At 36.3% G+C, this 22361-nt stretch overlaps 1 protein-coding gene across 11 annotated transcripts in view; it reads left to right on the top strand.

The window, feature by feature from the left end:
- CAST (calpastatin) overlaps positions 1–21546 on the top strand; it is a 63499-nt gene extending 41953 nt beyond the window's left edge. For 8 of the 11 annotated variants that reach the window (XM_090132491.1, XM_090132488.1, XM_090132487.1 and 5 more), the window contains 22 exons: positions 252–353; positions 1115–1195; positions 1292–1345; positions 1932–2021; positions 2154–2282; positions 2815–2916; positions 4364–4447; positions 5483–5530; positions 8040–8144; positions 8454–8555; positions 10112–10213; positions 11097–11180; positions 11943–11990; positions 12120–12209; positions 12761–12859; positions 13885–13986; positions 15625–15717; positions 16556–16609; positions 17042–17131; positions 19027–19106; positions 19499–19565; positions 20280–21546. In XM_090132491.1, coding sequence (XP_089988617.1) covers positions 252–353; positions 1115–1195; positions 1292–1345; positions 1932–2021; positions 2154–2282; positions 2815–2916; positions 4364–4447; positions 5483–5530; positions 8040–8144; positions 8454–8555; positions 10112–10213; positions 11097–11180; positions 11943–11990; positions 12120–12209; positions 12761–12859; positions 13885–13986; positions 15625–15717; positions 16556–16609; positions 17042–17131; positions 19027–19106; positions 19499–19556 — 1797 coding nt within the window. In that variant the 3' untranslated portion in view covers positions 19557–19565; positions 20280–21546. The remainder of the gene's footprint in view (positions 1–251; positions 354–1114; positions 1196–1291; positions 1346–1931; positions 2022–2153; positions 2283–2814; positions 2917–4363; positions 4448–5482; positions 5531–8039; positions 8145–8453; positions 8556–10111; positions 10214–11096; positions 11181–11942; positions 11991–12119; positions 12210–12760; positions 12860–13884; positions 13987–15624; positions 15718–16555; positions 16610–17041; positions 17132–19026; positions 19107–19498; positions 19566–20279) is intronic. The other 3 variants (XM_031605299.2, XM_090132490.1, XM_031605302.2) reach the window with 3 other exon arrangements.
- Positions 21547–22361: the final 815 nt, after the last annotated feature.

The following is a 22361-nucleotide window of genomic DNA, read 5'->3' as shown; positions in this document are numbered from 1 at the left end:
GAAGCATAAAATTAATTTTTATTTCTCACTTATATTTGTATATGTATTTCAGGTAGTATATAAATGCAAAGATCTTGTTACTGACACAGGAATTGAGTTTAAGAAGAGCTTTTGTTGAAAATACTTGCAAATACTAGACCTACACAAAGAAACTTTCTAGTCTAGTTTCTAAAGTTTCTCCACAGATTCACCAGATGATTCTTTTCTTTCCATGGGATAGCATGTTTTATAATGCTCTGCTTATTTTTTAGCCTGCCATGGATGAATCAGCACTGGACAGCTTAATAGATACACTGGGTGGATCTGAAGATGATGTGGCTACTAGACCAGTTTACACTGGTCCGGAAATTACGGTATTTAACACTTCCCAGTTTTTGGAAAATTCAGCTCTAAGATAAGTCTGCAGTTGCTCACTGGTATAGTGATGCAGTAATTGTTACTTCGATCTGCTAAGAGGTGTAAGAGACTTTAAACAGCTGCATTCTAGTGGTTTTCAGTAATAGAGAAATGGTATAATTATGTATATATTGCAGCAGGACATGGTTAAGTAAGTGACTTACTTAAAGTTGCTTCTTGAACTGACTTCCAAGCACAATCTTCCAGCACATTTACAAAAGGCATTAATGGATGTGTAAGAGAATAAAGAGTCTAGGAGCTTTCATATCTACTTACAAGAGAGTAAAATGTTGAGAATTTGAGGAAGAAAGCGTATTTTCAGAGTTAAAATAGGAGAGTCATATAAGGACAATTAAGATTGCAAGTCTAATTCAGTACTCATCCAAAACAAACAAGTTGGGATTAGTAAATATCTAAAATTCAGTATATGTAGATTAACATATACTTTGATACCTTTAAATGACTTTATTCCAGAAATAATCTAATAGAGTTCTGCTAGATGATGTACATAGCTGAAACTATTTGATATACATATGCATGACAGTAGATTCTGAAAGATACTATATAGCTAGTTTTTAGTAATGGTCCTGTGATCTAGCCAATGCTTTTATTTTCTTCCAAAAAATGTCACTATAGATAGATGAGAAAACTTAGAAATTATAAATTTATTTCAGTAAACAGTAGTATAAAAGCATTGGTGTGTACATTCTTTTCAAAGGAAAATATTTCTTCGGAATACTTGGAAGAACTGGGTAAACGAGAAGGTAGCCTCCCTCCAGATTACCTTGCATTATTGAAGGTTTGTGAGTTAACAAAACACACAATTCTTTGTCTGTTTTCTTTCTTTCTGTATATTTTTGTTTCCCATTTACTACAAAATCAATTCTCCTTCTAGAGCAAAGTGGATGGCAAAGATGGAGGCCTACCAAAAGTGGATGAACTTTCTGAAGTAAGTCTTTCTTTATGTGTGTATTGCAAGGTGAAAATAAACCAATTATCATAGGATTCCTTGGAAAATTAAAATCGTGTATGTCTTCCAGTAATACCAGGAAGTGGGATTGGCCTGTGGGCTGTCAGATAACATAGATACAGATAAAACTAAGAATTGGGCACAGGGATTTTTTGTTTGTTTGCTTATTCGCTTTTTAGTAAAGAGGTAGGAATTGACAGAAAATGAATCCAGACCAATAAATGCTTTCAAACGTGTTGGATTAAAGGGACAAAATAATTGTCATAATAATAACACAGAGAAGATATATTGAGTGTGCATACAATAGTTTTTCTTTAATCTTTTTAGCAATGATTACTTATACTTACAAATGCTTATACTTACAAGATAATTCTGTAAGCTGATTTAATTTAGCTACTTGTAAGTTCAATATATAAAAATCAGTGCTTGTCTGAATAAATGAATGAAAAAATGAGGAGAAGTATCATTTGAGTAAGCTTGAAACGTGTTCAGATTTTAAACTAAATTTGACAGCACTGATATTTGGACTTCACTAATCATAACCTACTTTGCAAAATTTATTCAGAAACCAATGACAGATGATGAGCTTGCAGATGCCCTGTCATCTGACTTTACCTGTAGTATTGCTGCTGCTGAAGAAAAGAAGACAACAGAGGTATTGATATTTTTTTTTTTCGCCATGCATTCTTCTATTGTAGTGAAGTACTTCTCTTATCATAATGCTTTACTCTAAAATAATGTTGACAGTTTTCCCTTTTGAAAAATATTTTTGTAAATTTGCCTGTAGTTAAATCCCTCTCATTTTGCTCTCACATTGAAGAAACAAACTAAGGAAGGAGAAATCATACAAGCACAAGCAGCAAGTTCAGTGAAGACTTCAGTTCCTCCTAAAGAGAAGAAAACAAAATCAAAAGAGGTATAAAGGTCTATCTTTTGACTAGTTAACCTGTAATTAAAATTTCAGTTGCCTTGTATTATAAAGATACTTCTCAGCCTCATTTTAGTTGAAAATCCTGTTTAGCCAGGAAAGTAGGGAAATGTTAGGAATTCTGATGGTGCAGACTACCCAGCATTTGAAAGATCTGGTCTTGATGGATCAGATTGTTCTATCCTCTGTAGAATAACTCTTATTTTGACTGGAGGAGTATAGTAAATTTTCTTAGCTGTTTTAAACTGGAAACTGTTTAAAATCTGGATGTGATTTTGTTTCCCAACATTTTACAAACTGTTCATTTTTTTTTTTATTTAGAGAGAATGTTTGTTACATTACATTTTTTTTCTCCAGAATTTGCCATATGCTTCAGTGTAGTGTTACAAAAATCAAATGTAGCAAAGTCAAAATGATCAGTGTGGTGCTGGCTGTTTGCCAGTAAAATACAGCAAAATGTTTGTGTTTTTGTTCATTTAAAGAAATAACAAAAAAAATCTGCATATTTCTGTAAATACAGGAAATCAGAGAGGATGCAATGGAAGCTCTAATGGCTACTATTGGTGGACCTGAACCTGAACCCGAACCAGAAGATGTTAGCACTGTTGTAGAGGTGTCAGAGGTATGAGCTTGCTCCATTAAAAAGTAAAAAAAATATGTCTTCCATGGAATCTTAGATCCTTTTTGTTAGATATTGTACAAATATGTAAATAATAGCAAAGCAACTTTCATGCCAAAAGGAATGTCTGAGTCCAGTTTGGTTTGAAAAATTTAGAAATTACAGAATCCTGAGTGGAATGAGGTAGAATATCATATGACATTCTGTAAAATTAAAGAATTTTCTTTTTTGGCTATATAGATATGAATAAATATACCTTTCTTTGTGTTAGCTACAGTTCCTCTGTTTTGTTCCCAGTGCACTAGGGTACAATTAATACTAGATGTTTGCTTTGCATATATTACTTTTTCATAAATCGTTTTGATGTTTTGTGAGATGTTTTCCTTCGTCCACCAAATTCCATTGTCTTTATAATCTGAGTCTTGCCTTTAGCTCTGTCTTTTCAGTCTTTTTTTTTCCTTCAACAGTAAGATTTCTGCAGTAGCCATATTTTGCATGTTGTACTTTGACTTTTTATTCAGTTTTGCAGTTTCTGTTTATATAAGCCCACTAATAATACTTTTTTCCTCCCATCTTCACTTACAGCTCGAAGCAGGCAAATGACAGGGAAATAGCAGAAAGATAATTATTACTGACAAGATATGTTAGAGTATAATTTTGACAAACAAGAGCATGTTGTATTGCAGATTGAGTCTGGGCCTACATACATCTTGGTGGATGCATTACTTCATGAAGAAGGTCCAGAGAGTGTAAAGCTGTGTTTAAGTAGCTGATGACAAACTGCATTTTGTATTGTCAGCGTGATGCAATTCAGGGAAACTTAAGGACTTTATACTTTCAAAAAGGTCTAAAAATACTGGCTATGAAGTTACAGTTGTGAACAATAGCTGGAACTTCATGCATTTAAAAAGATAAAACAAAATATAGTCCTTTCTTATTTTTGTCACAGTAACTGGGTAAGAATAAATTGAGGAATTCACGTTATCTATGGCTTTTCAGTATTTAAAGGGGGTCTTTTGGAGAAAAGGGGACAAGCTCTTCAGTGGGGTCTGTTGTGATAGGACAGGGGGAAATGGTTTAAACTAAAAGATTAAGACTTTAAATATAAGAAAAAAGGTTTTTTTAATAGTAATCATGGTGCAGTGCTGACATAGGTTGCCCAGCGAGGTAGTGGATGCATTGTCCCTAGACACTGGATAGGTCTTTGAGCAACCTGATTGAGCTGTAGGTGTCCCTGTTTGTTTCAGGGAGCTGTACAAGTGACATTTAGACTTAATCTGTCTTACAACTCAAACAATTCTATGATACTATGAACTTGAATATGTTGTTACACAGAACATTTTTATCTGATGCCTGTATTTCTTTGACTGAACTATCTTGATAGTGATGTTGAATGTATGATATGTTTTTGTTTCTCTAAGTAAGTATTTTTTGTACTTTCTATTTTCAGGCAAAAGCTAAAGAGAAAAAAGAAAAAAAGGCTGGAGAACGTGATGATACAATACCTCCAGACTACAGGCTGACTCCAGAGCTGGTAAGTTTTTAAAAATCTCTGCTGCTTTATAAATAGGACAGTTGCCTATAACACTTTTTTTGGTCACAGGTAGGGACAGAATGTGTGGAAAACAAGCTATAGTAATGTATTCAACCTGTGACTTTACCTTCTAGATAATTCTTGTGTCTCTACTTTCCTTCCTTTCCTTTATGAGTATGACTACATTTTTTCAGACATCCTCAAGAAAGATAGGATCTTCCCAGCTCATGTGTTCCTTCCTGAAGAGTGGTGTGATTTGTTTCTGATATTCAGCCTCAGTATTGGAAAACTGCTCTTGGGTACCCATTTTCAGTGTAGCCTTGAACTACTAATGTAAAACAGTACGGAAACTACTTCTTCAGATTGGAAATTAAAGTGATGGAGATTTGCTCATGGTTAAGAAAACCAGCAGTAGAACTGTGGTATAGTTCAATTTCACTTACAGAACTGAATTTTTTAATTTTTAATGTTTGTTAGAATAATTGACATTAACAAATTGGTATGTGAACTGTTGCTTGTGGAACTGTTTTGAATGGAGCACTTTAACCCCTTAATTAGAGATTTCAAGGCTGTCTAGCCAGGAATGTGGAATATAACACCTTCTTAGCACAAGTGAAGAAGTTTGTCTTTTTCACTCAGAAATTACCTTTTTACTAGATTAATTTCTGCTGTTTTCCTATAGAATTAGTTCATACTGAATATTGAGGAATTCCTGAATAGGAATGAACACTTATTTTCAAGTTTCTTGGCCCATTTTTATTGTGTTGACAGCCCAATATATATATATTTTAATCTGCTAACCTGGTGATGTAAGAGCTACCTCTTTTTAGGAGAATGCTTGTGACTATGTTTTTGTACTGATTTAGTCTGGTTGTCTCATATTATTATTTTGAGGTAACTATGGAATATGGAACATTTCTATATATTTGTGTCTGTCAAATCTTAGATATTCAGCCATCTGGATGGGTGATGTGTGAGAGATGCACAGAGGAATACCTGACAATACTAGAAAATACTTGCTTTTTTTACTTTCAGGATAAAGATGGAAAACCAGTACTCCCAAAGCCTGAAGAAAAACCTAAGGTTAGAAAACTGATAATAACAGTAGGAGTATGAATAAAAAACCCTGTTTTTTCCCCCTTCTGTCATCACTTCTCTCTATGCCATTATTTAAGTCTCTTGATTTGCTTGTGTCTTTCCTTGCACAAAAACCACTGATCTGAAGAGTCAAATGGAAGCCATTTTTATTGAAACTTGCTGCCTGTGAATGAGGAGATCAAAGTAAGAAAAAGATCTAGAGGTTACTTAGGTATTAAAGAGTTACAGAAGTAACTGCTAACACAAAGAAAAGCTTTTGTAAGGAAATAGTATAAGGTATCCTGTAAAAGTCTGTTGGAGCAATTGAAATACAGATAGAGGAAAAGTAGGAAAGTCAGTGTTTCCTTGACAGTCATCAAACATAATGTAATAAAACTGGAAGGAGGCAAAAAGGTGCTGCAGACATTTTCCTAAATGAAGAGATCAACTTGGACTTCACAAGAAGCATTTCTATTATGGCTTAGAAAGTGCAAAATAGACTGAATTGATTAAATAAAAAGTGTAATGGTTACTTGAAAAACTACAAAAGGAAGGCAAAAAAAAAAGTAGAAAAAGAAAAGGAACTGAAAAGAAAGGAACTGAAATATGATGACTTAAAGAGTGATGCCAAAATATCTTGGCTGGAATCGGAAATGTACCGTTAACCTTCATTCTTCTGAAATGAGTGTGAAGGTCAGGACCAATCTAAATGAAAATGGAGCAGTGCTTTTGTAATGAAAATGTGAATTAATTTTTAGTATTCAAGCTTGAAATACGGAGGAAGACAAAGACAGTAATGAAAAGACCTTACATTTCTATATATTTGTGTCTGTCAAATCTTAGATATTCAGCCATGTGGATGGGTGATGTGTGAGAGATGCACAGAGGAATACCTGACAAACATGTCACAAGGGGAAAAAGAGAAGGCTTTGAGGGAACCAGAACTGATGTTAGGAGACAAGTTCTCTTGTTTCACAAGGAGTGAAAGGAAAAACATGCCTAGAAAAAAAATGCTCCAAAACAGGAACACAGTACAAATTAAAGGAGGCTGATCCATAGTATGAATGTGGTCCAATACCAAAGCAAAACAGGATGTCCCATAGCAAAAGAATGACATTTTTAGCAGAAGGATAAGTATTCCTGTGCTCTTATACCCTTCTCAATCTGAGACACAATTATAATTGAATATTTGACATATCATTTGTATGTATGTTTCATGTGATTTTTTTTCTCTTTTTTCCCCTCTCTGTTATGTCCCAATTTGTAATTTGAAGAAGGCAGTTTTCAACAAGTTTTCATATTTGCCAATATTTCCATGATGTCATCAGTAATTTAAATCTATGAAATCAAAAGCAACAAAATAAAAAAAAAATCTGTCACTAGCTGACTAATCTTCAAATCCCTCAGCATGTCATCCTTAAGTCCTGCAAAATGCAGGAGTCAGTTAATTTCATGATTTCATCTGGACTTCTAGTAGTTAGGGTCGTCTTTTTGCATGCCCTTAACTACATGTGGTATGATTACTTTTGTGAAAAAAGCTGATTTTCCTAAATGCTTTTTCGAGGTAGCAGTGTAGAGAGTGAGTCAGTAGTTACGAAAAGTGAAACTCTTAGTGATTAAATATTTTAGAAATACTTAAGGAAACTGACCAATGAAAGAAACAGTGTGAGAGGAAAAAAGGTAAGAGTCTCCTTTAGGAATATTATAACATGTATTATGAACTTAATCAGATAAGTCTTTATTAAATGAATTGCACATAGCAATTTAATGGTTATCACTGATATTAAATCAGTTTACGTTTTGGTGTAAACCTAAAAGCTGGAAGGATCACAGGAGCATTTGTAATAGATTACAGAACTACCTGGATCACAGAGTACTAAATCACATAGTATCAACAAATTCTAAGAGCTTGCAGAGCAGGGAAATAAAGCTGCAATTTATTCACTTTTTCCTGGAGTATTATTCATAGGGGAAGACATGGAGTGTCAGCAGTCACTGCATGAGCTGAGAATTTATAAGTGATACTGCCTCTGAGGGAACTGTACTCTATACTCTGCTATGAAAAAAAAAAATTAAAATGCAAAAATCATAACCTGATGCTACCACTTCCCAAAACCTCTATATAATACGTACTTTAAATACTGATACAGCATGGCATGGGTGCAGTAAAATATCAGTGTTCTGTTTTTTTTTTCTAGTGATAAAGTTGCATTTTCATTTCAGTAGCCCAGTAAACTGTATTGAACATAATGTTCCCTAAATTTTGCACGCAACATTCTCTACAGTTACGTTAGCTGTTAATATCAAGGAAACTGACTCATTCTGATTTTTCTTGTTGTTGCGTTTGCTTTTTTAGTTCCTTGCACTGTAAAACTCATGATGTTTTATGGATGTAAATGTCAGAGGTTATTTTGGTATTGGCTACAAAGGTTGGTCTGCTTTCTGAAAACCTGAAGTATAATTCATGAAAAATAGGCAGTGAGTCACCCATACCACGCATGTCCTTTTTTTGCAGCCTTTGAGTGAATCTGACCTTGTTGATGAATTTTCAAAAGACTTCGCCAGCCCTGCACAGCCTGCAGTACAATCCAAGCCATCAAAGTCCAGCAGCACATCCAAAGTAAGTCTAGTTCACTGTAAATGCTAACAGTAAGTGATCTGTTAAGACTGGATAGTGCTGCTGTTCATTCAAGAAAAAATATTTTCATTTCTTTGTTATTTCTTTGTGGCTTTCAGTGGAACATGCAGTATATCAACTCTGTTTGGCATCTAGTCTTTAATTGACATTAAAAGCATTTGGCTTTACATTTGGACTCTTTTTCTCCCTCATTTTGTACTGTATTTTTAAAAAGCAAAACAAAACACTTAACAGATATGTTTGGGGTTTCTGAGCATATTCAGTAAATGCAATGCAACTTTTCTGTTTCAGAAGCCATCGGCTCCTGCATCTGCAAAAACTGCGAAGGATGAAGTAGTCCCTCGTGCCACAGCTTGCTCTGTGCAGTCTTCAGCTCCAACATCTGTGTCTTCTGTGAGTAGTTAGAGCTTAAGGCAACCTCACCATTCCTGTGGTGAAGAATTTCTTTCCAATGTTTCATTTAAATACTGTCTTTTAGTATAAAGCCATTACACCCCGCCAATTCCTTATCCACCGAGTGGCCCATTTGTCAAATCCCCATCTCATCAACTGAGAGACGAGAACGTTGTGAGGGATAGTGTTAGATGCTTTGCACAAATCAGATAAATTACATCAGTTGCTCTTCCCTTATCTGCCAATACTCCTACCCCATCATGGAAGATCATGAACTTTGACAGGCCCGATTTGCCTTTATTTAAGCAGTGTTGGTTGTTAACAGTAACCTCTTTGTTTTCCATGCATAATTTCCAGTAAGATCTTCTCCATGATCTTGTTGGGCATAGAGATGAAGCTGATTGACTTTCAGTTTCCTAGTTTTTTTCTTTTTTCCTTTTTCAGGAATGGGGACTATCCATTTCACCAATCCTAGTGGGGGTTCTATTCACTGAACTACCATAATTTGTCAAATATGGCTTAGCAACTTTACCCAAAAGTTCCCTCAGGATCTGCAGATGCACCTCGTCAGATCCTGTGGCCTTGTACACCTTCAGGTTCATTAGATGGTCTCAAGCCTGCTCATCTGCAACGAGCAGTACTTCATTCTTCCAGTCCCTACCTTTGGATTCTGCAGTCTGGCTAGAACACTTGCCAGGGAAAATGAGGCAAATAAGTCACTGAATGCCTCAGTCTCCAATGTATCTCGAGTAACCAAGTTCTGTTTTGTCCATCCAAGGCTCACATTTTACTTAGTCTCCCTTTAATCACTGATGTCCTTATAGCAAGGCTTTTTCATTGTCCTTGATGTCCCTTGCCAAATTTGCTTTCAGGGCTTCAGCTTTCCCAGCCTGATCCCTGGATGTTTGGACAGTGTCTCTGTATTTCTCCCAGGTTAGCCTTCCTTGCTTTCACTCTCTTCAGATTTCTTTTCTGAGTTTGAATTTGACAAGATTTCCTTGTTCACCCTTTAATATTCACCCATAAGTTCTCAGTCAGTTTCTGTCTACCCTCAGGCAGAGTTCCGTGCACCCCAGATGGTCTTTGACATTGAAGGAAACACCCCCTCCTCATCTTCCCTGTTTACCCTTCCCGGGGAGCCTTCATTTTTCCATTACAACACTCAAGTCATGTGAGCCTCTTATCCATGATGCCAGTAAGAGCATAGCCCTACGAATGTGATGTGCATTTGCATGGAGTCATTTAGGTTTGGCCCCTGATGGAGTTCTCTTATTGGCTGGAGAGGTTTGTGGTGCATGTCAAACTTAACAGGGAAGGTCAACAGGAAAGTTCTTAACAGAGTAATTTGAACTGACAGTTCTTGTGGTCTGCTCTAGCCCCAGTGCTATTAAAGCAATGCTGTTAGTGAATTTAATAAATACTTAGGGAAGAAAAGATTCTACAGCAGTAGAATTCAGTAATTTGTGTCTGGCAGTTGTAGTATGTGAGGAGTTCTCGTCAGCTGCAGTGGAATTCCAAACACATAATTATGTTCTGCTGTATCAATACTCTTGCAGGTTGGTCATGTAGCCGATGAAGCACTAGAAGCCTTGTCCAGTGGTCTAGGAAAGAGGGAGCCTGATCCAGAAGAAAAGAAACCTGCTGTGGTCAAAGTTAAGGTAGAAAAATATTTGGACTTCAAAAAATACTTTGTTGGTATACATATCTTCGTTGTTTCTGCATTTCCACAGGCTAAACAAGTTGGAGGTAGTACTCAACACTTTTTAAAAAATAATATTTACTTGTGAAACAAGTTATGTTTTGCTTAGGAAATTCTAGTAGAATTTAAATACAGTGAGTACTTTGTCGTTGTGCCTGTTGGTAGTATTTCATCTTTTGTCAGCTTCTGAAAACTGCTTTTGCTTGTGTATTACTGCAGAAACAAAGCAGAGGTAATGTGTGCATTGGAGTTGGCTATAGTTCAGTCCTTTTCCGAAAGGAACATTTATGATGAGTTGTTTTAATTGGGAATGTCACTATGGCCAAGTGCTAATGAATGTAGGCAAAAAAAGAGAGCAACTTTTCTAGTATGCTAGGACTGTGTCAAACAGAACTTTTTAAGTTTACTTTTACTGTGATGTCTTCCTTATCATCTTCCTGTACAGTTTGTACTGGGAGTAGTCCTTTACGATTTGGCTACTGCATTCTCTGCTTAGGCTGCATGCAGTCACGGCAGTTGCTGAGTGCATTTCAAACAAAGTCAGGAATTTTGGCTCTGAGATACACTGCTGTTATGTTACTGATTCATATTTGCCCATTTACCTAACTGTGCTGATCTTCATTGAGGCACATGGAGCTACTCCTAGTAGAAAGAAACACAAAGATAGATAAAACCTTTCTGAAGGGCTCTTTGAATTTGCATGAGATTTTTTCATCTGGCTTTTGCATTGAATTAGAAAGATTGATTTGAATCAGTAAACTGAAGACACTGAAAAGTTGTGTATTTGAGTTTCTGTTGAGATGTGACAGTTTGTTTTTATTAATTTTATTTTGCCTTCAAAGGAGAAAACCAAGCAGAAAGAACACAAAAAACTGGGTGAAGATGAAGAATTAATTCCTCCAGAGTACAGATCAACAGATGCAAAAGTAATAAATTTAATGTTCTATTTTAGTCTTACCTTTCATTCCTTGATCCACATGCATGAAACTGAAACTGTATTTCATTTTGATATGTTTACTTAAGGCAGTTTTACGCTATGTAAAAGTCATGGTTTGTAATTCCTGGATTATCTGACATCCTTCATTAGATGCCTCCATAGGAACTAAAACAGTTTACATGCAAGTGCCTGCGTATGAGTAATTTTGTTTGAGATCAGTATGCTGGAATCTTTCATCATATTATAAAATTTAATAAATTATGACTAGTTAAAACTGTTCTTAAAACACTCCACAAAACAACAGACTTCAAGTAGATATTTTTACGGACAACACCACACAACTCGTTTGACACAAATGGGTTGCTTACATATAGCCAAGTCTTGCCCATCACTTGCCACAGGCACCAGTGTGACACCTTCTTTCTTGACTCTTCATTCAGCAGTACTGATAGAAAGCTGGAAGTTGAAATCTTATTTAATTCTGCTACTTACTTTCCACAGAAACAGAAAATTAGAGAAGCTCAGAATCCACACAGTGAATAACTTATAAGTAATCATTATGTTTTTAAGTTGCAGGACCTTGATTTCTTAGATGACACCGTGGCTAACAGAAGTAAATGCTAGAAATTGCTAGTTAGATCCTTTTCTTTGGTAGTACTCTTTGTCAGTAAGTAAATTCTGTCAGACTTCTCATATTACATGGTCATTTAAGGACTGCTTGATTTAATATAAGGGAATTTTTCTCTTGTAGGGTAAAGATGGAAGACCACTGTTAATAAAACCTGAAGAAAAGTCCCAGGTAAAGTGAATATTTACATATTTAGAGGACTGTTTCATTCATTAATGACTTACTCAAACATCTGTAAGATCTGCTAGTGTTGAGTTTTATAATAGACCTGCTGATATTTTTTGTCCTTTTCAATGATAGCCTATGAGTGAAAACGATCTGTTAGAAGGTTTGACAAAAGGATTTTCTCCAGCCCAACCTGCACCATTACCTACACAAACTGTAAAAAAGGTGAGTCTATTTATCTTCTAAAGATGTATTTTCAAATAATTTCAGTAACCTTTTGTTTTATTTTTTCCCCTAATTTTTTGTGCAAATATTCATGAGTAATTACATTTTAATCCTGCGGCAGAAAATTAGTGGAATAGAGAGCAGGACTTCAATAGTAAGAAAAAAGCTGGACAAGTTAGCTTTTGCATCTTCTTACCAATTGTGTGCATATATAGTGCTTGAAATAGAGACTTCTGAAAATGGTACTTGATGATATAGGTGGGCTTAGTGAAATCTTACCTACTCTTAGGGTTTTATGAAACCTGCCTTGACTTAACTAAGCCAGACTTCAACCCAGTAGCTGAGATGGAAGATTGAACATAAACAAGCTAAGATGCAAAACACCTACACTCTGCACACAGGAAGACATTTCAATCTAAAATAAGTCAAGCTTTAAAGAAAAAGGAAGCCCTTTAAGAGTGATGTGGGCATTGCATTTCAAATGTGTGGAATTTGATAAATATTTTTCTCTTATTTGTCTCTATCAGTAATGGGGCTGTGTCTTGTTTCAGAAAACCAAAGCGGGTAAAAAAACTGCAGATTCTTCAGATGTTATCTCTGCTTCTACAGTTTCCTCAGTGCACTCAGCAGCTCCCCTAGCTTCTACATCGGTAAGCAACATTTTCTTTAAATCCTGCTTTCAGACAGGAGATTGATGAGTAGAGTTTGGAGTGTCATAAGGCCAGTTTTACCACTGTAGGCCGTTGTAAAGTTAAGTCATTAATTGTTAATAATGGTTATTGAGTGGTTTTTTTTTTTTTTTTTCTCCTCTGGAAAAAAGAGTTTGGAGCGTTCTGGACATTTTGTGTTTGACTGCCTTTGAAGACTGTTCTGTCTGTTTTATCTGAACATTATTGTATTTCAGTTTGTTCTTGAAAACTCCCTGCTTGTTCTTAGAAAATGAGGAACACATTCTCATGCTGATTCCTCCAGAACTACAGAAGATATCAGCGGGATTTGGCATTTCAGTTCTGTGGGCTGATGAAGATAGTTACCTACATGCAAATAGCTTCATTTTCAGGCTTTGATCTTTTAACAGAACCACACCATTCTTTTTCTGGTTAGGTAATGTCAGTATCTTAAATAATAATAACATAGTAATCAACCAGTGGCTTAGTCATTTTGTAAGCCTAAACGTGAAGGAATTCAGTGTCAGTGACAGCCCAGGTAGCTCCATGTCCTCTTTTTAATAACAAGATTTTTCTCGTGTTTGAGTTGTAATGTTGTATGTAGGGGCCTTTTTTCATTTTGATCTGTGCAGTGAGAGCTCCCTCTAGTGTTTCCAACCTAATTTGAAAGAGGAATGTGAAACTAGTCTGCAGTGATAATATTTGCAAAATGAATGACTCCTAACAAAAAAAAACCACAGTCTTTTCTTAGTACTATTCTCACTAGTTCAGTTGTGTAGCAAAACAAAACCATTAAAATCAATTCTGTAACCCCTACTTGAAATTGATTTCTGTATGTCTTCAGTATACAGATGTTTTTTCCCCAGCTGTGAAGACTACATTGCAATTAGAAACTGAGAACTATCTGTACATTCGTTTCTGGACAACACATAAATTAGTACTTACATAATAAAAAACAATATTTTTACAGCGGATTTGGTTTCTCACATATAAATATATCTTATCAGGGAGGGAAAGAGATGGATGATGCCTTGGATCTCTTGTCTGATTCCCTGGGACAGAGAGAACCTGATCCTGATGAGAACAAACCAGTTGTGGATAAAGTAAAGGTAATAAAAGACATTCTGAAACTTTTGTTATCTTGGGAAAGTGGGGATTTTGATTTTTTGTTATTATTATTTTATTTCTAAGTAGGCAGTCTTCAGTCAGATGAATTCTTTGTGAATTTTGTAAAAGATGTTAATACATTTTTGCTATTTGAAGATAATTGTTAAAATATTATGGGAATTTGCAATAATTTGACTTTGCTGCCTTTTGTTGTCATTGTTCAACTTATTTTTCAGATTTCTTCTCTGGCCTCTGAATGTTATGGCCTTTTTGTCAAACCTCACTGACTTTTATGACCCCATAGACAAGTTAATCAATGGAGATATTTGTTTAATCAGTTCTGGTTTTTTTCTACTTGCTTGTTTCTGATTGTTTCATCCTCATTTGGTACTTTTTCATATAATTGTATAAAGATCTTTCTGTTAGTAATTAAAACACATTCATCTCTGCATAATAGTAGTAGTTGTAGTAAACTGTAAACTGAAATACTTAAAGGATTAATTCTAAAGTATAATCACTGTACGTAACCATGAATAAAATAGACTCAAAATGGGAACTAGTCTGACTTGAGGTCCCATTGTAGTGAGTTTTGGCTTCCCTTTTTCCAGTCATTGGGGACTGACTGTCATGACTTTTTCAGTGTTACTGGGTTGGCAACCACATCAGGCAGTTCCTTCAAGCTGCTGGAATGCATGTCGTAGGGCCCCATGCACTTGTGCACATTCAGCATCCTAAGGCAGTCTTGAACTTGCTCTTTGCTTACAGTGGGAGTGATTTTGCTTCTGCAGCCCATACCTAGCTGTTATGAGAGATACAAGAAGCCTGACTATCAGTGACCACTGAGGTAGAGAGCTTGTTGAGTACCTCAGCCTTCTGCATGTCCCAGAGGTTACCTCATTGCTCTCTGCATCTTCCTGAGGAAGTGAAGCAGAGAGAGGTGTGAGACTCTGCTCCAGGGATCAGCTGGCAGGTTGGGAAGCACAGAGTGATGTCGGAGGAGGTTCAGAACAGACACTGGAAAATATTTCTTCACTGTTTGGGTGGCCCAACACTGAAATAGGCTTCTTAGGGAGGTGGTTGATGCCCCATGCCTGTCAGGATTCAAAAGGCAATTGAATAATGCTTGAATTATAGACTAAGCAAAAGTTAAGAGCTTATAAGTTGTTAGACAGTTGGAGTAGATGATCTCTGAAAATTTCTTCCAAGAGAACTGCTCTTTTATATTCTAATGTAATTTTGACAGAGCTATTTTCTTTATGCTGGTCTGCTGTTGCATATATAGGTACATAACTTAGTGAATAGCTGCACCTATTGAGAGCCTGTAGTTTTAAAACTTTCAGACATTGAGTACACCTCATTGTGAAATAGATATATGTGGATGTTTCCCAGTAGTTCTGAAATTTTAAATTCAAAAGAGGCAGCTGTCACAATTTTTTTTTAAATGAACACTGACACTTTTCTTATGTTTATTATGTTTGTCAAACTAATTTGACTAATTTTGTATTTGTCAAACCGTTTCATGATGCACAAGAGAGAACAACCTTCTGTGTAGTAAATAAGTATCCAGTTTTAAAATGTAATAGGAATAGGAAAAAATGTAAGTATTGAAATTCTTAAAAAAAAAAAATAAATGCTTTCAGGAAAAAACTAAATCTGAACACAGAGACAAACTTGGAGAAAGAGATGATACTATTCCACCTGACTTTCAAAAACTTCTGGGGTCATCTGATGAGGTAAGGAGAAACCGTGTGGGTTTTGTTTCACTATTTTACTGTAACACTAGAAATTTGTGCACGTATGCCAGTCTCTCCTCTGTGGAATTACAGAGAGAACAGTGAAACTGAACCAGGAGTTGTGTGTGATGTATTAATGTATATAAGATTTACATGTTGAACCTTAATACTTAAGAGAAGCTGTCTGCATCCTTTCATGCATTTGATTAAAAAAAACAAACAAACAACAATCTAACTAAGATTGTGTTTTATAGGCAGTCTGAAAAAATAAATCAATTTTAACAAGCCAGTAGCAGTCCTCATGAATATTTAGCAGCACAGCTTTCGGTTATACTGGCGCATTTTCTTAGTTGTTCCAGAAAACCAGGAAAACAAATCCTATATCACCCTTTACGAAGATGTTATTTATAGTCTCCTGTACATAGGAGCTATTTACAAACTGTATATAATAATGCTTATGCTTTCTAGGTAGCTTCTAGTCTAAGAACTAAGTATATATACAAGTGTAACCTTTGTGGTATACATGAGGCCCTGTGGACTGCCATTCACTGTAATGAGTGATTGCTCTGACAGTGATTTGATCTGCTCTAGATCAAGAAACTCTTTTTCCTGTAGACTGCAAAGGCAGATGAAATTACAAACATAGTCAAAAGAATAGAGAATGAAAATACATTCTGAACTGATTTTGAAAGTATATCGCAGGTAATAAAGAAGTCAAGTCAGAATGGTTCAACTTACATAATAATCTGTAAACTCCCTGTGTAATATGTGAGTGTGTTGAATCATAATAAGAACCTGACCAGCTCACCTTAAAGATGTAATCTTTATTCCTTCGAAGGGTAAACCTGCCAAGCCAATACCAAAGGATGCTCTGAAAAACAAGGAACAGAAGGTAAAATTTCTTACATTTTTAGTCTGTGATTGTTTGCTGTGATTGTTTGCTGTCTACTCTGATTTTTTTAATTTTTTTTCTTTTTTTTGAATCTTTGTCATTTGGAGGCTTAGCATTAACTTTATTGCAAAATGTTGTAAGTGCTACTGAATGCAGTAGGTAATAGGAACAGCAGACAGCAAAACTTTTCTTAATAACTATTCATTATAAATGCATAACTGCGCTAGTAATTCAGGGGTCTGATATTCAAAGATACTGTGTAATTTGGAAACCTCAAAGAAATGCATCTGTTCTGTAGAGGTAATGTACAGATTAATGTACAGAATAATGTAAGACGTACATAAGGTGATTGAGCCATTCTTACATGCCTAAAACAATAACTTGGGCTTCAGGAGTTCACATATTTTAACTTCATAATTGACATCATTGCAGAAGCCTACAGATGAGTCTGCTGCTATCGATGCCCTGTCAGGTGACTTTGATACTAGTCCGAAGACTTCTGCCACACCACAGCACTCAAAGGTAGGACATTTTCTGCTAATAACATACAAAAAAACCCACCACCAACAACAGTTTTTCACTAGTCTACAAAAATTGTTTTCTTTGCCATAGCTCAGTTTAGAATCAGATGTATCTTCTTTAGAATGTGCTTTCAAAATGTAATGATTCTTAATACTATAAGGGAAGTTTGATGTGTCCTCCCCTGTAGTTTGTGTTTGGAAAAAGGCACGTTTGTGGTGTTTGGAGTCTTTTAGAATGGTAAAGTAGGCTTGGAGATTATTTAAGCAGAGAATTCTGATAGTGGGTTTTGTACAGAAAAAGCATAAGGGGGCAGATGAATCTTTGGTTGTGATGCATGCATTACCTAGCAGTAGTTCATAGAATCGTAGAATAGCTTGGGTTGAAAAGGACCATAACAATCACCTTGTTTCAACCCCCCTACTATGTGCAGGGTCGCCAACCACCAGACCAGGCTGCCCAGGGCCACATCCAGCCTGGCCTTGAATGCCGCCAGGGATGGGGCATCCACAACCTCCTTGGGCAACTTGTTCCAGTGTGTCACCACCCTCTGTGGTGTGGATGTGAAAAACTTCCTCCTAAGATCTAACCTAAACCTCCCCTGTCTCAATTTAAAACCATTTCCCCTTGTCCTATCACTGTCCACCCTCATAAACAGTCATACTCTCTCCTGTTTGTACACTCCCTTCAAGTACTGGAAGTTGTAGGCTGGAAGTCACAGAATCATAAACTATAGAAAGACTTAGGCTGGAAAGGACCTTAACGGTCATCTAGTTCAAGAATGTTTTCAAAGAAATGCTTGGACTAGAGAAGAGTTTTAGGTATGTTAGAGAAAACAGCAGTGCCAACAAGAAAGATCAAGAAGAGAATGCACTGGAGAAGTTTTTATAATGAGAAAAGTAGTATTTGTCATGGAATTATCTAGAACACAGCTGACAAACTCCTGTCAGATATTTCCCAGAGGTGTTCTGTATGAAGTGAAGTAACAGTGGTGGTATAGTTGGTTGGTTGTGCTGGAGAAGAATATTAAGAAGGGAACTGGGGTTTGATCCACGTTTGAGGAGGAGTAGCACTCTGAGACTTGTTTTTTGATGGCTCTCACTTGTCCTTAACCTGGCATTTGCTATCTTGAGCTTAGATAGGGGATGATGTCCTCTATGGCTTTGAAACATCCACTGTGCCTTTTGTCACTGACATGGTGAAGGGAGTTGAAGATGATGGGGAGATGCTGAGGAAAAAGGGGTTGTTAGTCTGGAGGAGACAGGGGAAACTCATCACCTCATCACTCTAACCAGTTGCCTGCAAGGAGGTTGCACTGAGAAGGGTGTTGGTCTCTTTTCTGAAGTGACGAGTAGTAGAATGCAAGGGAGCAGCCATGGTAGGTTTTGATTGGCTATGAGGAAGAATTTTTTCACAGAGAGGGTGGTCAAGCATTGGAATGGGCTGCCCAGAGCAGTGGTGGAGTCTCCACCCCTCAAGGTACTTCGGAGACACGTGGATGTGGCACTAAGGAACATGATTTAGTGATAGCATTCAGTAGGGCAGATTGATGGTTGGACTTGGTGATCTTGAAAGTCCTTTCCAATCTTGGTAATACTGTGATTTTAAGAGATGTTTTATTTGGTGATGACCTTTTGAGCTAAATCTTTTTCGCTCTGTAGTAAATGCAGAATGACCAAATATACCAGCCTTTTTATGTCTGTGTACTTTTTTGCACCATAGTTTCCCCAGTATTAAGCAAGGATCCCAACTTCCAGCTTGCTTTGGATTAAGGACATTGGTTGTGTATGTGCAGCTTGCATCTGTGTATTTAAAATAATGTGTAAGGGCAGCAACTTGAGTAAGAGCCATCAGTCCTGTAATGTGTTTGTAACTGTAATTATGTTTTTTCTTTGGAGTGTAGGAGAAAAGTGGAAAGGAAACCATCACCACTAAAGCAACCTCAAAGGATGAAAGAAAACCCAAGGATCATAAAAAGGTAGAAATGTATTACAGTAGGGACAGTCAGGGTTAATGTGCACTGTAATTGGGACAGATGAGCAGCTGCAATTTGGAATTGTATTATCTGCTCCTTCTTGGGAGAGAATTTTGCAGCAGTGTGCTAACATGTGCTCTGGAAATGTTTTTTACATTTTAAGTGAAATGATTTTTTTTTTACTGTGAAATTGCTGCACATTCCTTTTGTAAAGCAACAGAAGCGTCTCACAGTTTTCACTGTAAAAGTGGAAGGTCTTTAAATCCAGAAAGATGTGGGTTTTCTAAGGTTCTGAATAGTGACTAAATCACTGTTTAAATTTCTGATGACTATCTGTCAGTGTGTAAGTTTGGGTTTAGCTTAATTCATATTGTCTTGCTTTTTTTGCTCCCTAGGCAAGGGGACAGTCCTCCAGCAGCAAATCTGAGAAGCAGAAAACAAGCTAAACGTTAACCTTTCTAGGTGAGATATTTTCTTCTCTTTTCTCTGAGCGAACATAAAGACAATTCACACTACTGTTGTCAAAGTTAAGTTTTATAACAGTTTTAATTAAAAGCAGACTGTGATTAGAGACAGAGAAACACGTGGAATAACTCTGTACTCCAGAATCTATGCAGAAAAGCCCTTACTGTTTTTTTCATGGTACAAAAATTAGTACAGCTAGCACAAAATCATTTCCTGTAGCTAAATTTCTTTAAACCCTTATAATCTTAAGCATTACAAAGCATACCGTACTGATTCCTTAGTAGGACCTTTTCCGTGGAATTTACAAAGACCAAGCAGCATATATTGTCTGGTTGTTTTTATATCTAGGACAGTTAACTTATGTCATTATTTCTGTATCAGTCAGAAAAAAATAAAGCAAACAAAACAAAAATAAACTCAAAAAACAACTCACAGCTAAACCAAAAGGTTCATTCATCAATTGATGAAAACTGCTGAACCTAAGTCCTGTGAGAAGACTTAGCACTGAACTTCAGAAAGACAAAAATGTGTAATGGCTCTGTATATGCGGCAAGCTGATATACTTCCTGCAGTACTGCTTTTGAAAAAAATACTTCCTTTCTTTTGATATTTCGTCTTCCTGGGTTTCCTTCTGTCACTAGATATTTTATAACTGTTGATTTTCCATGCTAATGTTCTTACCTTTAATTTATCTATTTTTTTTCCCCTCAGGATGTTGGCACGTGATGTGAAGAGTCTTCTTTTTACTGGGGATAATTATTGCTGCAAAAGCTGGTGCAAAAAGCATGTAGCTATTCTAGGTGTTTTTTGTACTGTGGTATTTCCTGGACTTTTTTCATTTTTTCCTTTTTTCCAGTAGTAGATTAGTTTTTTTTTTTTTCTAGCCTTTCATTTTATTGTACTGATATGCTTTAATTTTTTTTGTAATTTTCTTGAGTTCTCAGAGGAAAAGGATGCTTTATATTTGTAAGAAGTATATTTCAGAAATTAATAGCAATGCCAAAAAAGAAAAAGCAAACTTTTGCACATAATCTCCACATAGTGCCTGTAAATCTCAGAAGAATTTGCATGTGCTAGCAGTTTTAACATTGCAGTGAGTGTAATAAGTATTCTGGAATATAATGAGCTTTAGTTATCACCAGCGCATCTCAGCCTGGCTGTACACAGTCTTTCCTGACTTTTTCTTGGTAAGAAAACACAGATAAGCTGTGGAGGCATAAGGAATGAGGAACTGGTGATCAGCTGCTTCATCAGGAATAATAAAACAGGTAGTTTTTGATGATGCCTTTGCTGTAGCTAAAACCATAGCAAAACCACTCCAGATCATATGGACTTTTTTTTTTAATTGCAATTGCATCTGTGCTCTTTCATGATTTCAGGAGTCTCCTGCACTGAAAAAATAAAAATCACTGTGTACCACCAACACCATTATAATCACACAAGAGGAAAAAAAGAAGATCTTTGCATAAACCTTAGCAAAGATCAAAGAGAAATTAATGTTGACAGCTGGGCCATTTTGTTTGTTTGTTTGTTTTTCCTTTTTTGCTGTTTCTGTTCCTCACACTCCAAGAGGGAATACAGTAGAACAGAGTTTAATGCAGCAAGGAACAATGTCATTTTCACCAAGTCTTCAAGATAACAGGCAAGAGCAGGCACCCTCTAGTACGTCTGTTGCAGGTAGAGCTTTTGAGACTTAGGCATACCAAGTTATTCCATTTGTTTACCTCTGTCTTCATTACTTGCAAAACATCTTTTTGCACATCCTTACACATATACTGCTTTGCTGTTAGCTTACAGAAGAAGGTCATACTAGGGGTCAGTATTTGCAATGATTCCATTACCTGATTCTAGTATGATGTGTGGCAGACAGAGGTGGCCTTGAGGTGAAAGTTGGAGGATAATCAATCAGAATTTTGACTGTACTCTGCAGTCTGTACTGAGAACCTGTGTCACACTAATAAAGTTTTAAAGAATGCACCATGATGTTTCTAACCTTTTTATTTACTGTAGCTGTTATGGGAATAGTTGTTGGAAGGTAAAAGCAAGAAATAATTTAAAAATATACTGGCCTATTAAAACGTACGTGTTTAAGAAAACGAAAATGCTTGTCAGCGGTGCTTCATGAAGTCATCTGTAATCTGTGAGCCAGCTTCCTCCTTTCCCTTGGTTTTCCTTACTGTATAGCAGCTTAGTAGGGCCAAACTGGGTCCCAGGCCCAGAACAGCTCAGTTAGTTAGTACACTCTGGAGTTTTCAGAAACAAAATGAAGTGATTATTTTGTTGAAGAAATCCAGTTAGAATCTGGGACATCATAATATATACAAATGATGAATGGTCATTATCAAGAGCCCTGAGGAAACCCTTATTTTAACAAAGTACGTGGACCCTGCTCTGCAGGTCTGTAGCCATTGCAATTCACGACTCCTTTTGACATAAGAATTTCAGTACTAAGTGCTCCTAGCACAATGAACAAGCTTTATTCATGACACACACATCTGGGTGTCTAAAATGTTTGTTAGTGTTGTCACCTCATACAATTTTATGAATAAAAACTATCAGCGTACTTGTTGGTGATTCTCCCTTTTCTCCTATAGAGAGAACTGCAGTGCATCTGGATATGTGCTTGCAAACTGATCAAATTGATGCTTCCCTGAGGTGTCTTTTTTTTTTGCGTTAATTAAAAAAGAAGGGGGCTGGTGGATATTACAGGGGGGGCAAGCAGTGCTGCTTAATAACTTTCCCCAGAGTTGAGAAACTAAATAAGCTGAAAATACAGCAGATAAAACAGAAAAC

This window comes from Phasianus colchicus, chromosome Z (genome assembly GCF_987193195.1).
Source record: "Phasianus colchicus chromosome Z, bPhaCol1.hap1.1, whole genome shotgun sequence".
Classification (NCBI taxonomy): Eukaryota; Metazoa; Chordata; class Aves; order Galliformes; family Phasianidae; genus Phasianus; species Phasianus colchicus.
Note: the sequence above shows the minus strand (reverse complement) of the source record. Positions and strands in the feature narration are given on the sequence as shown.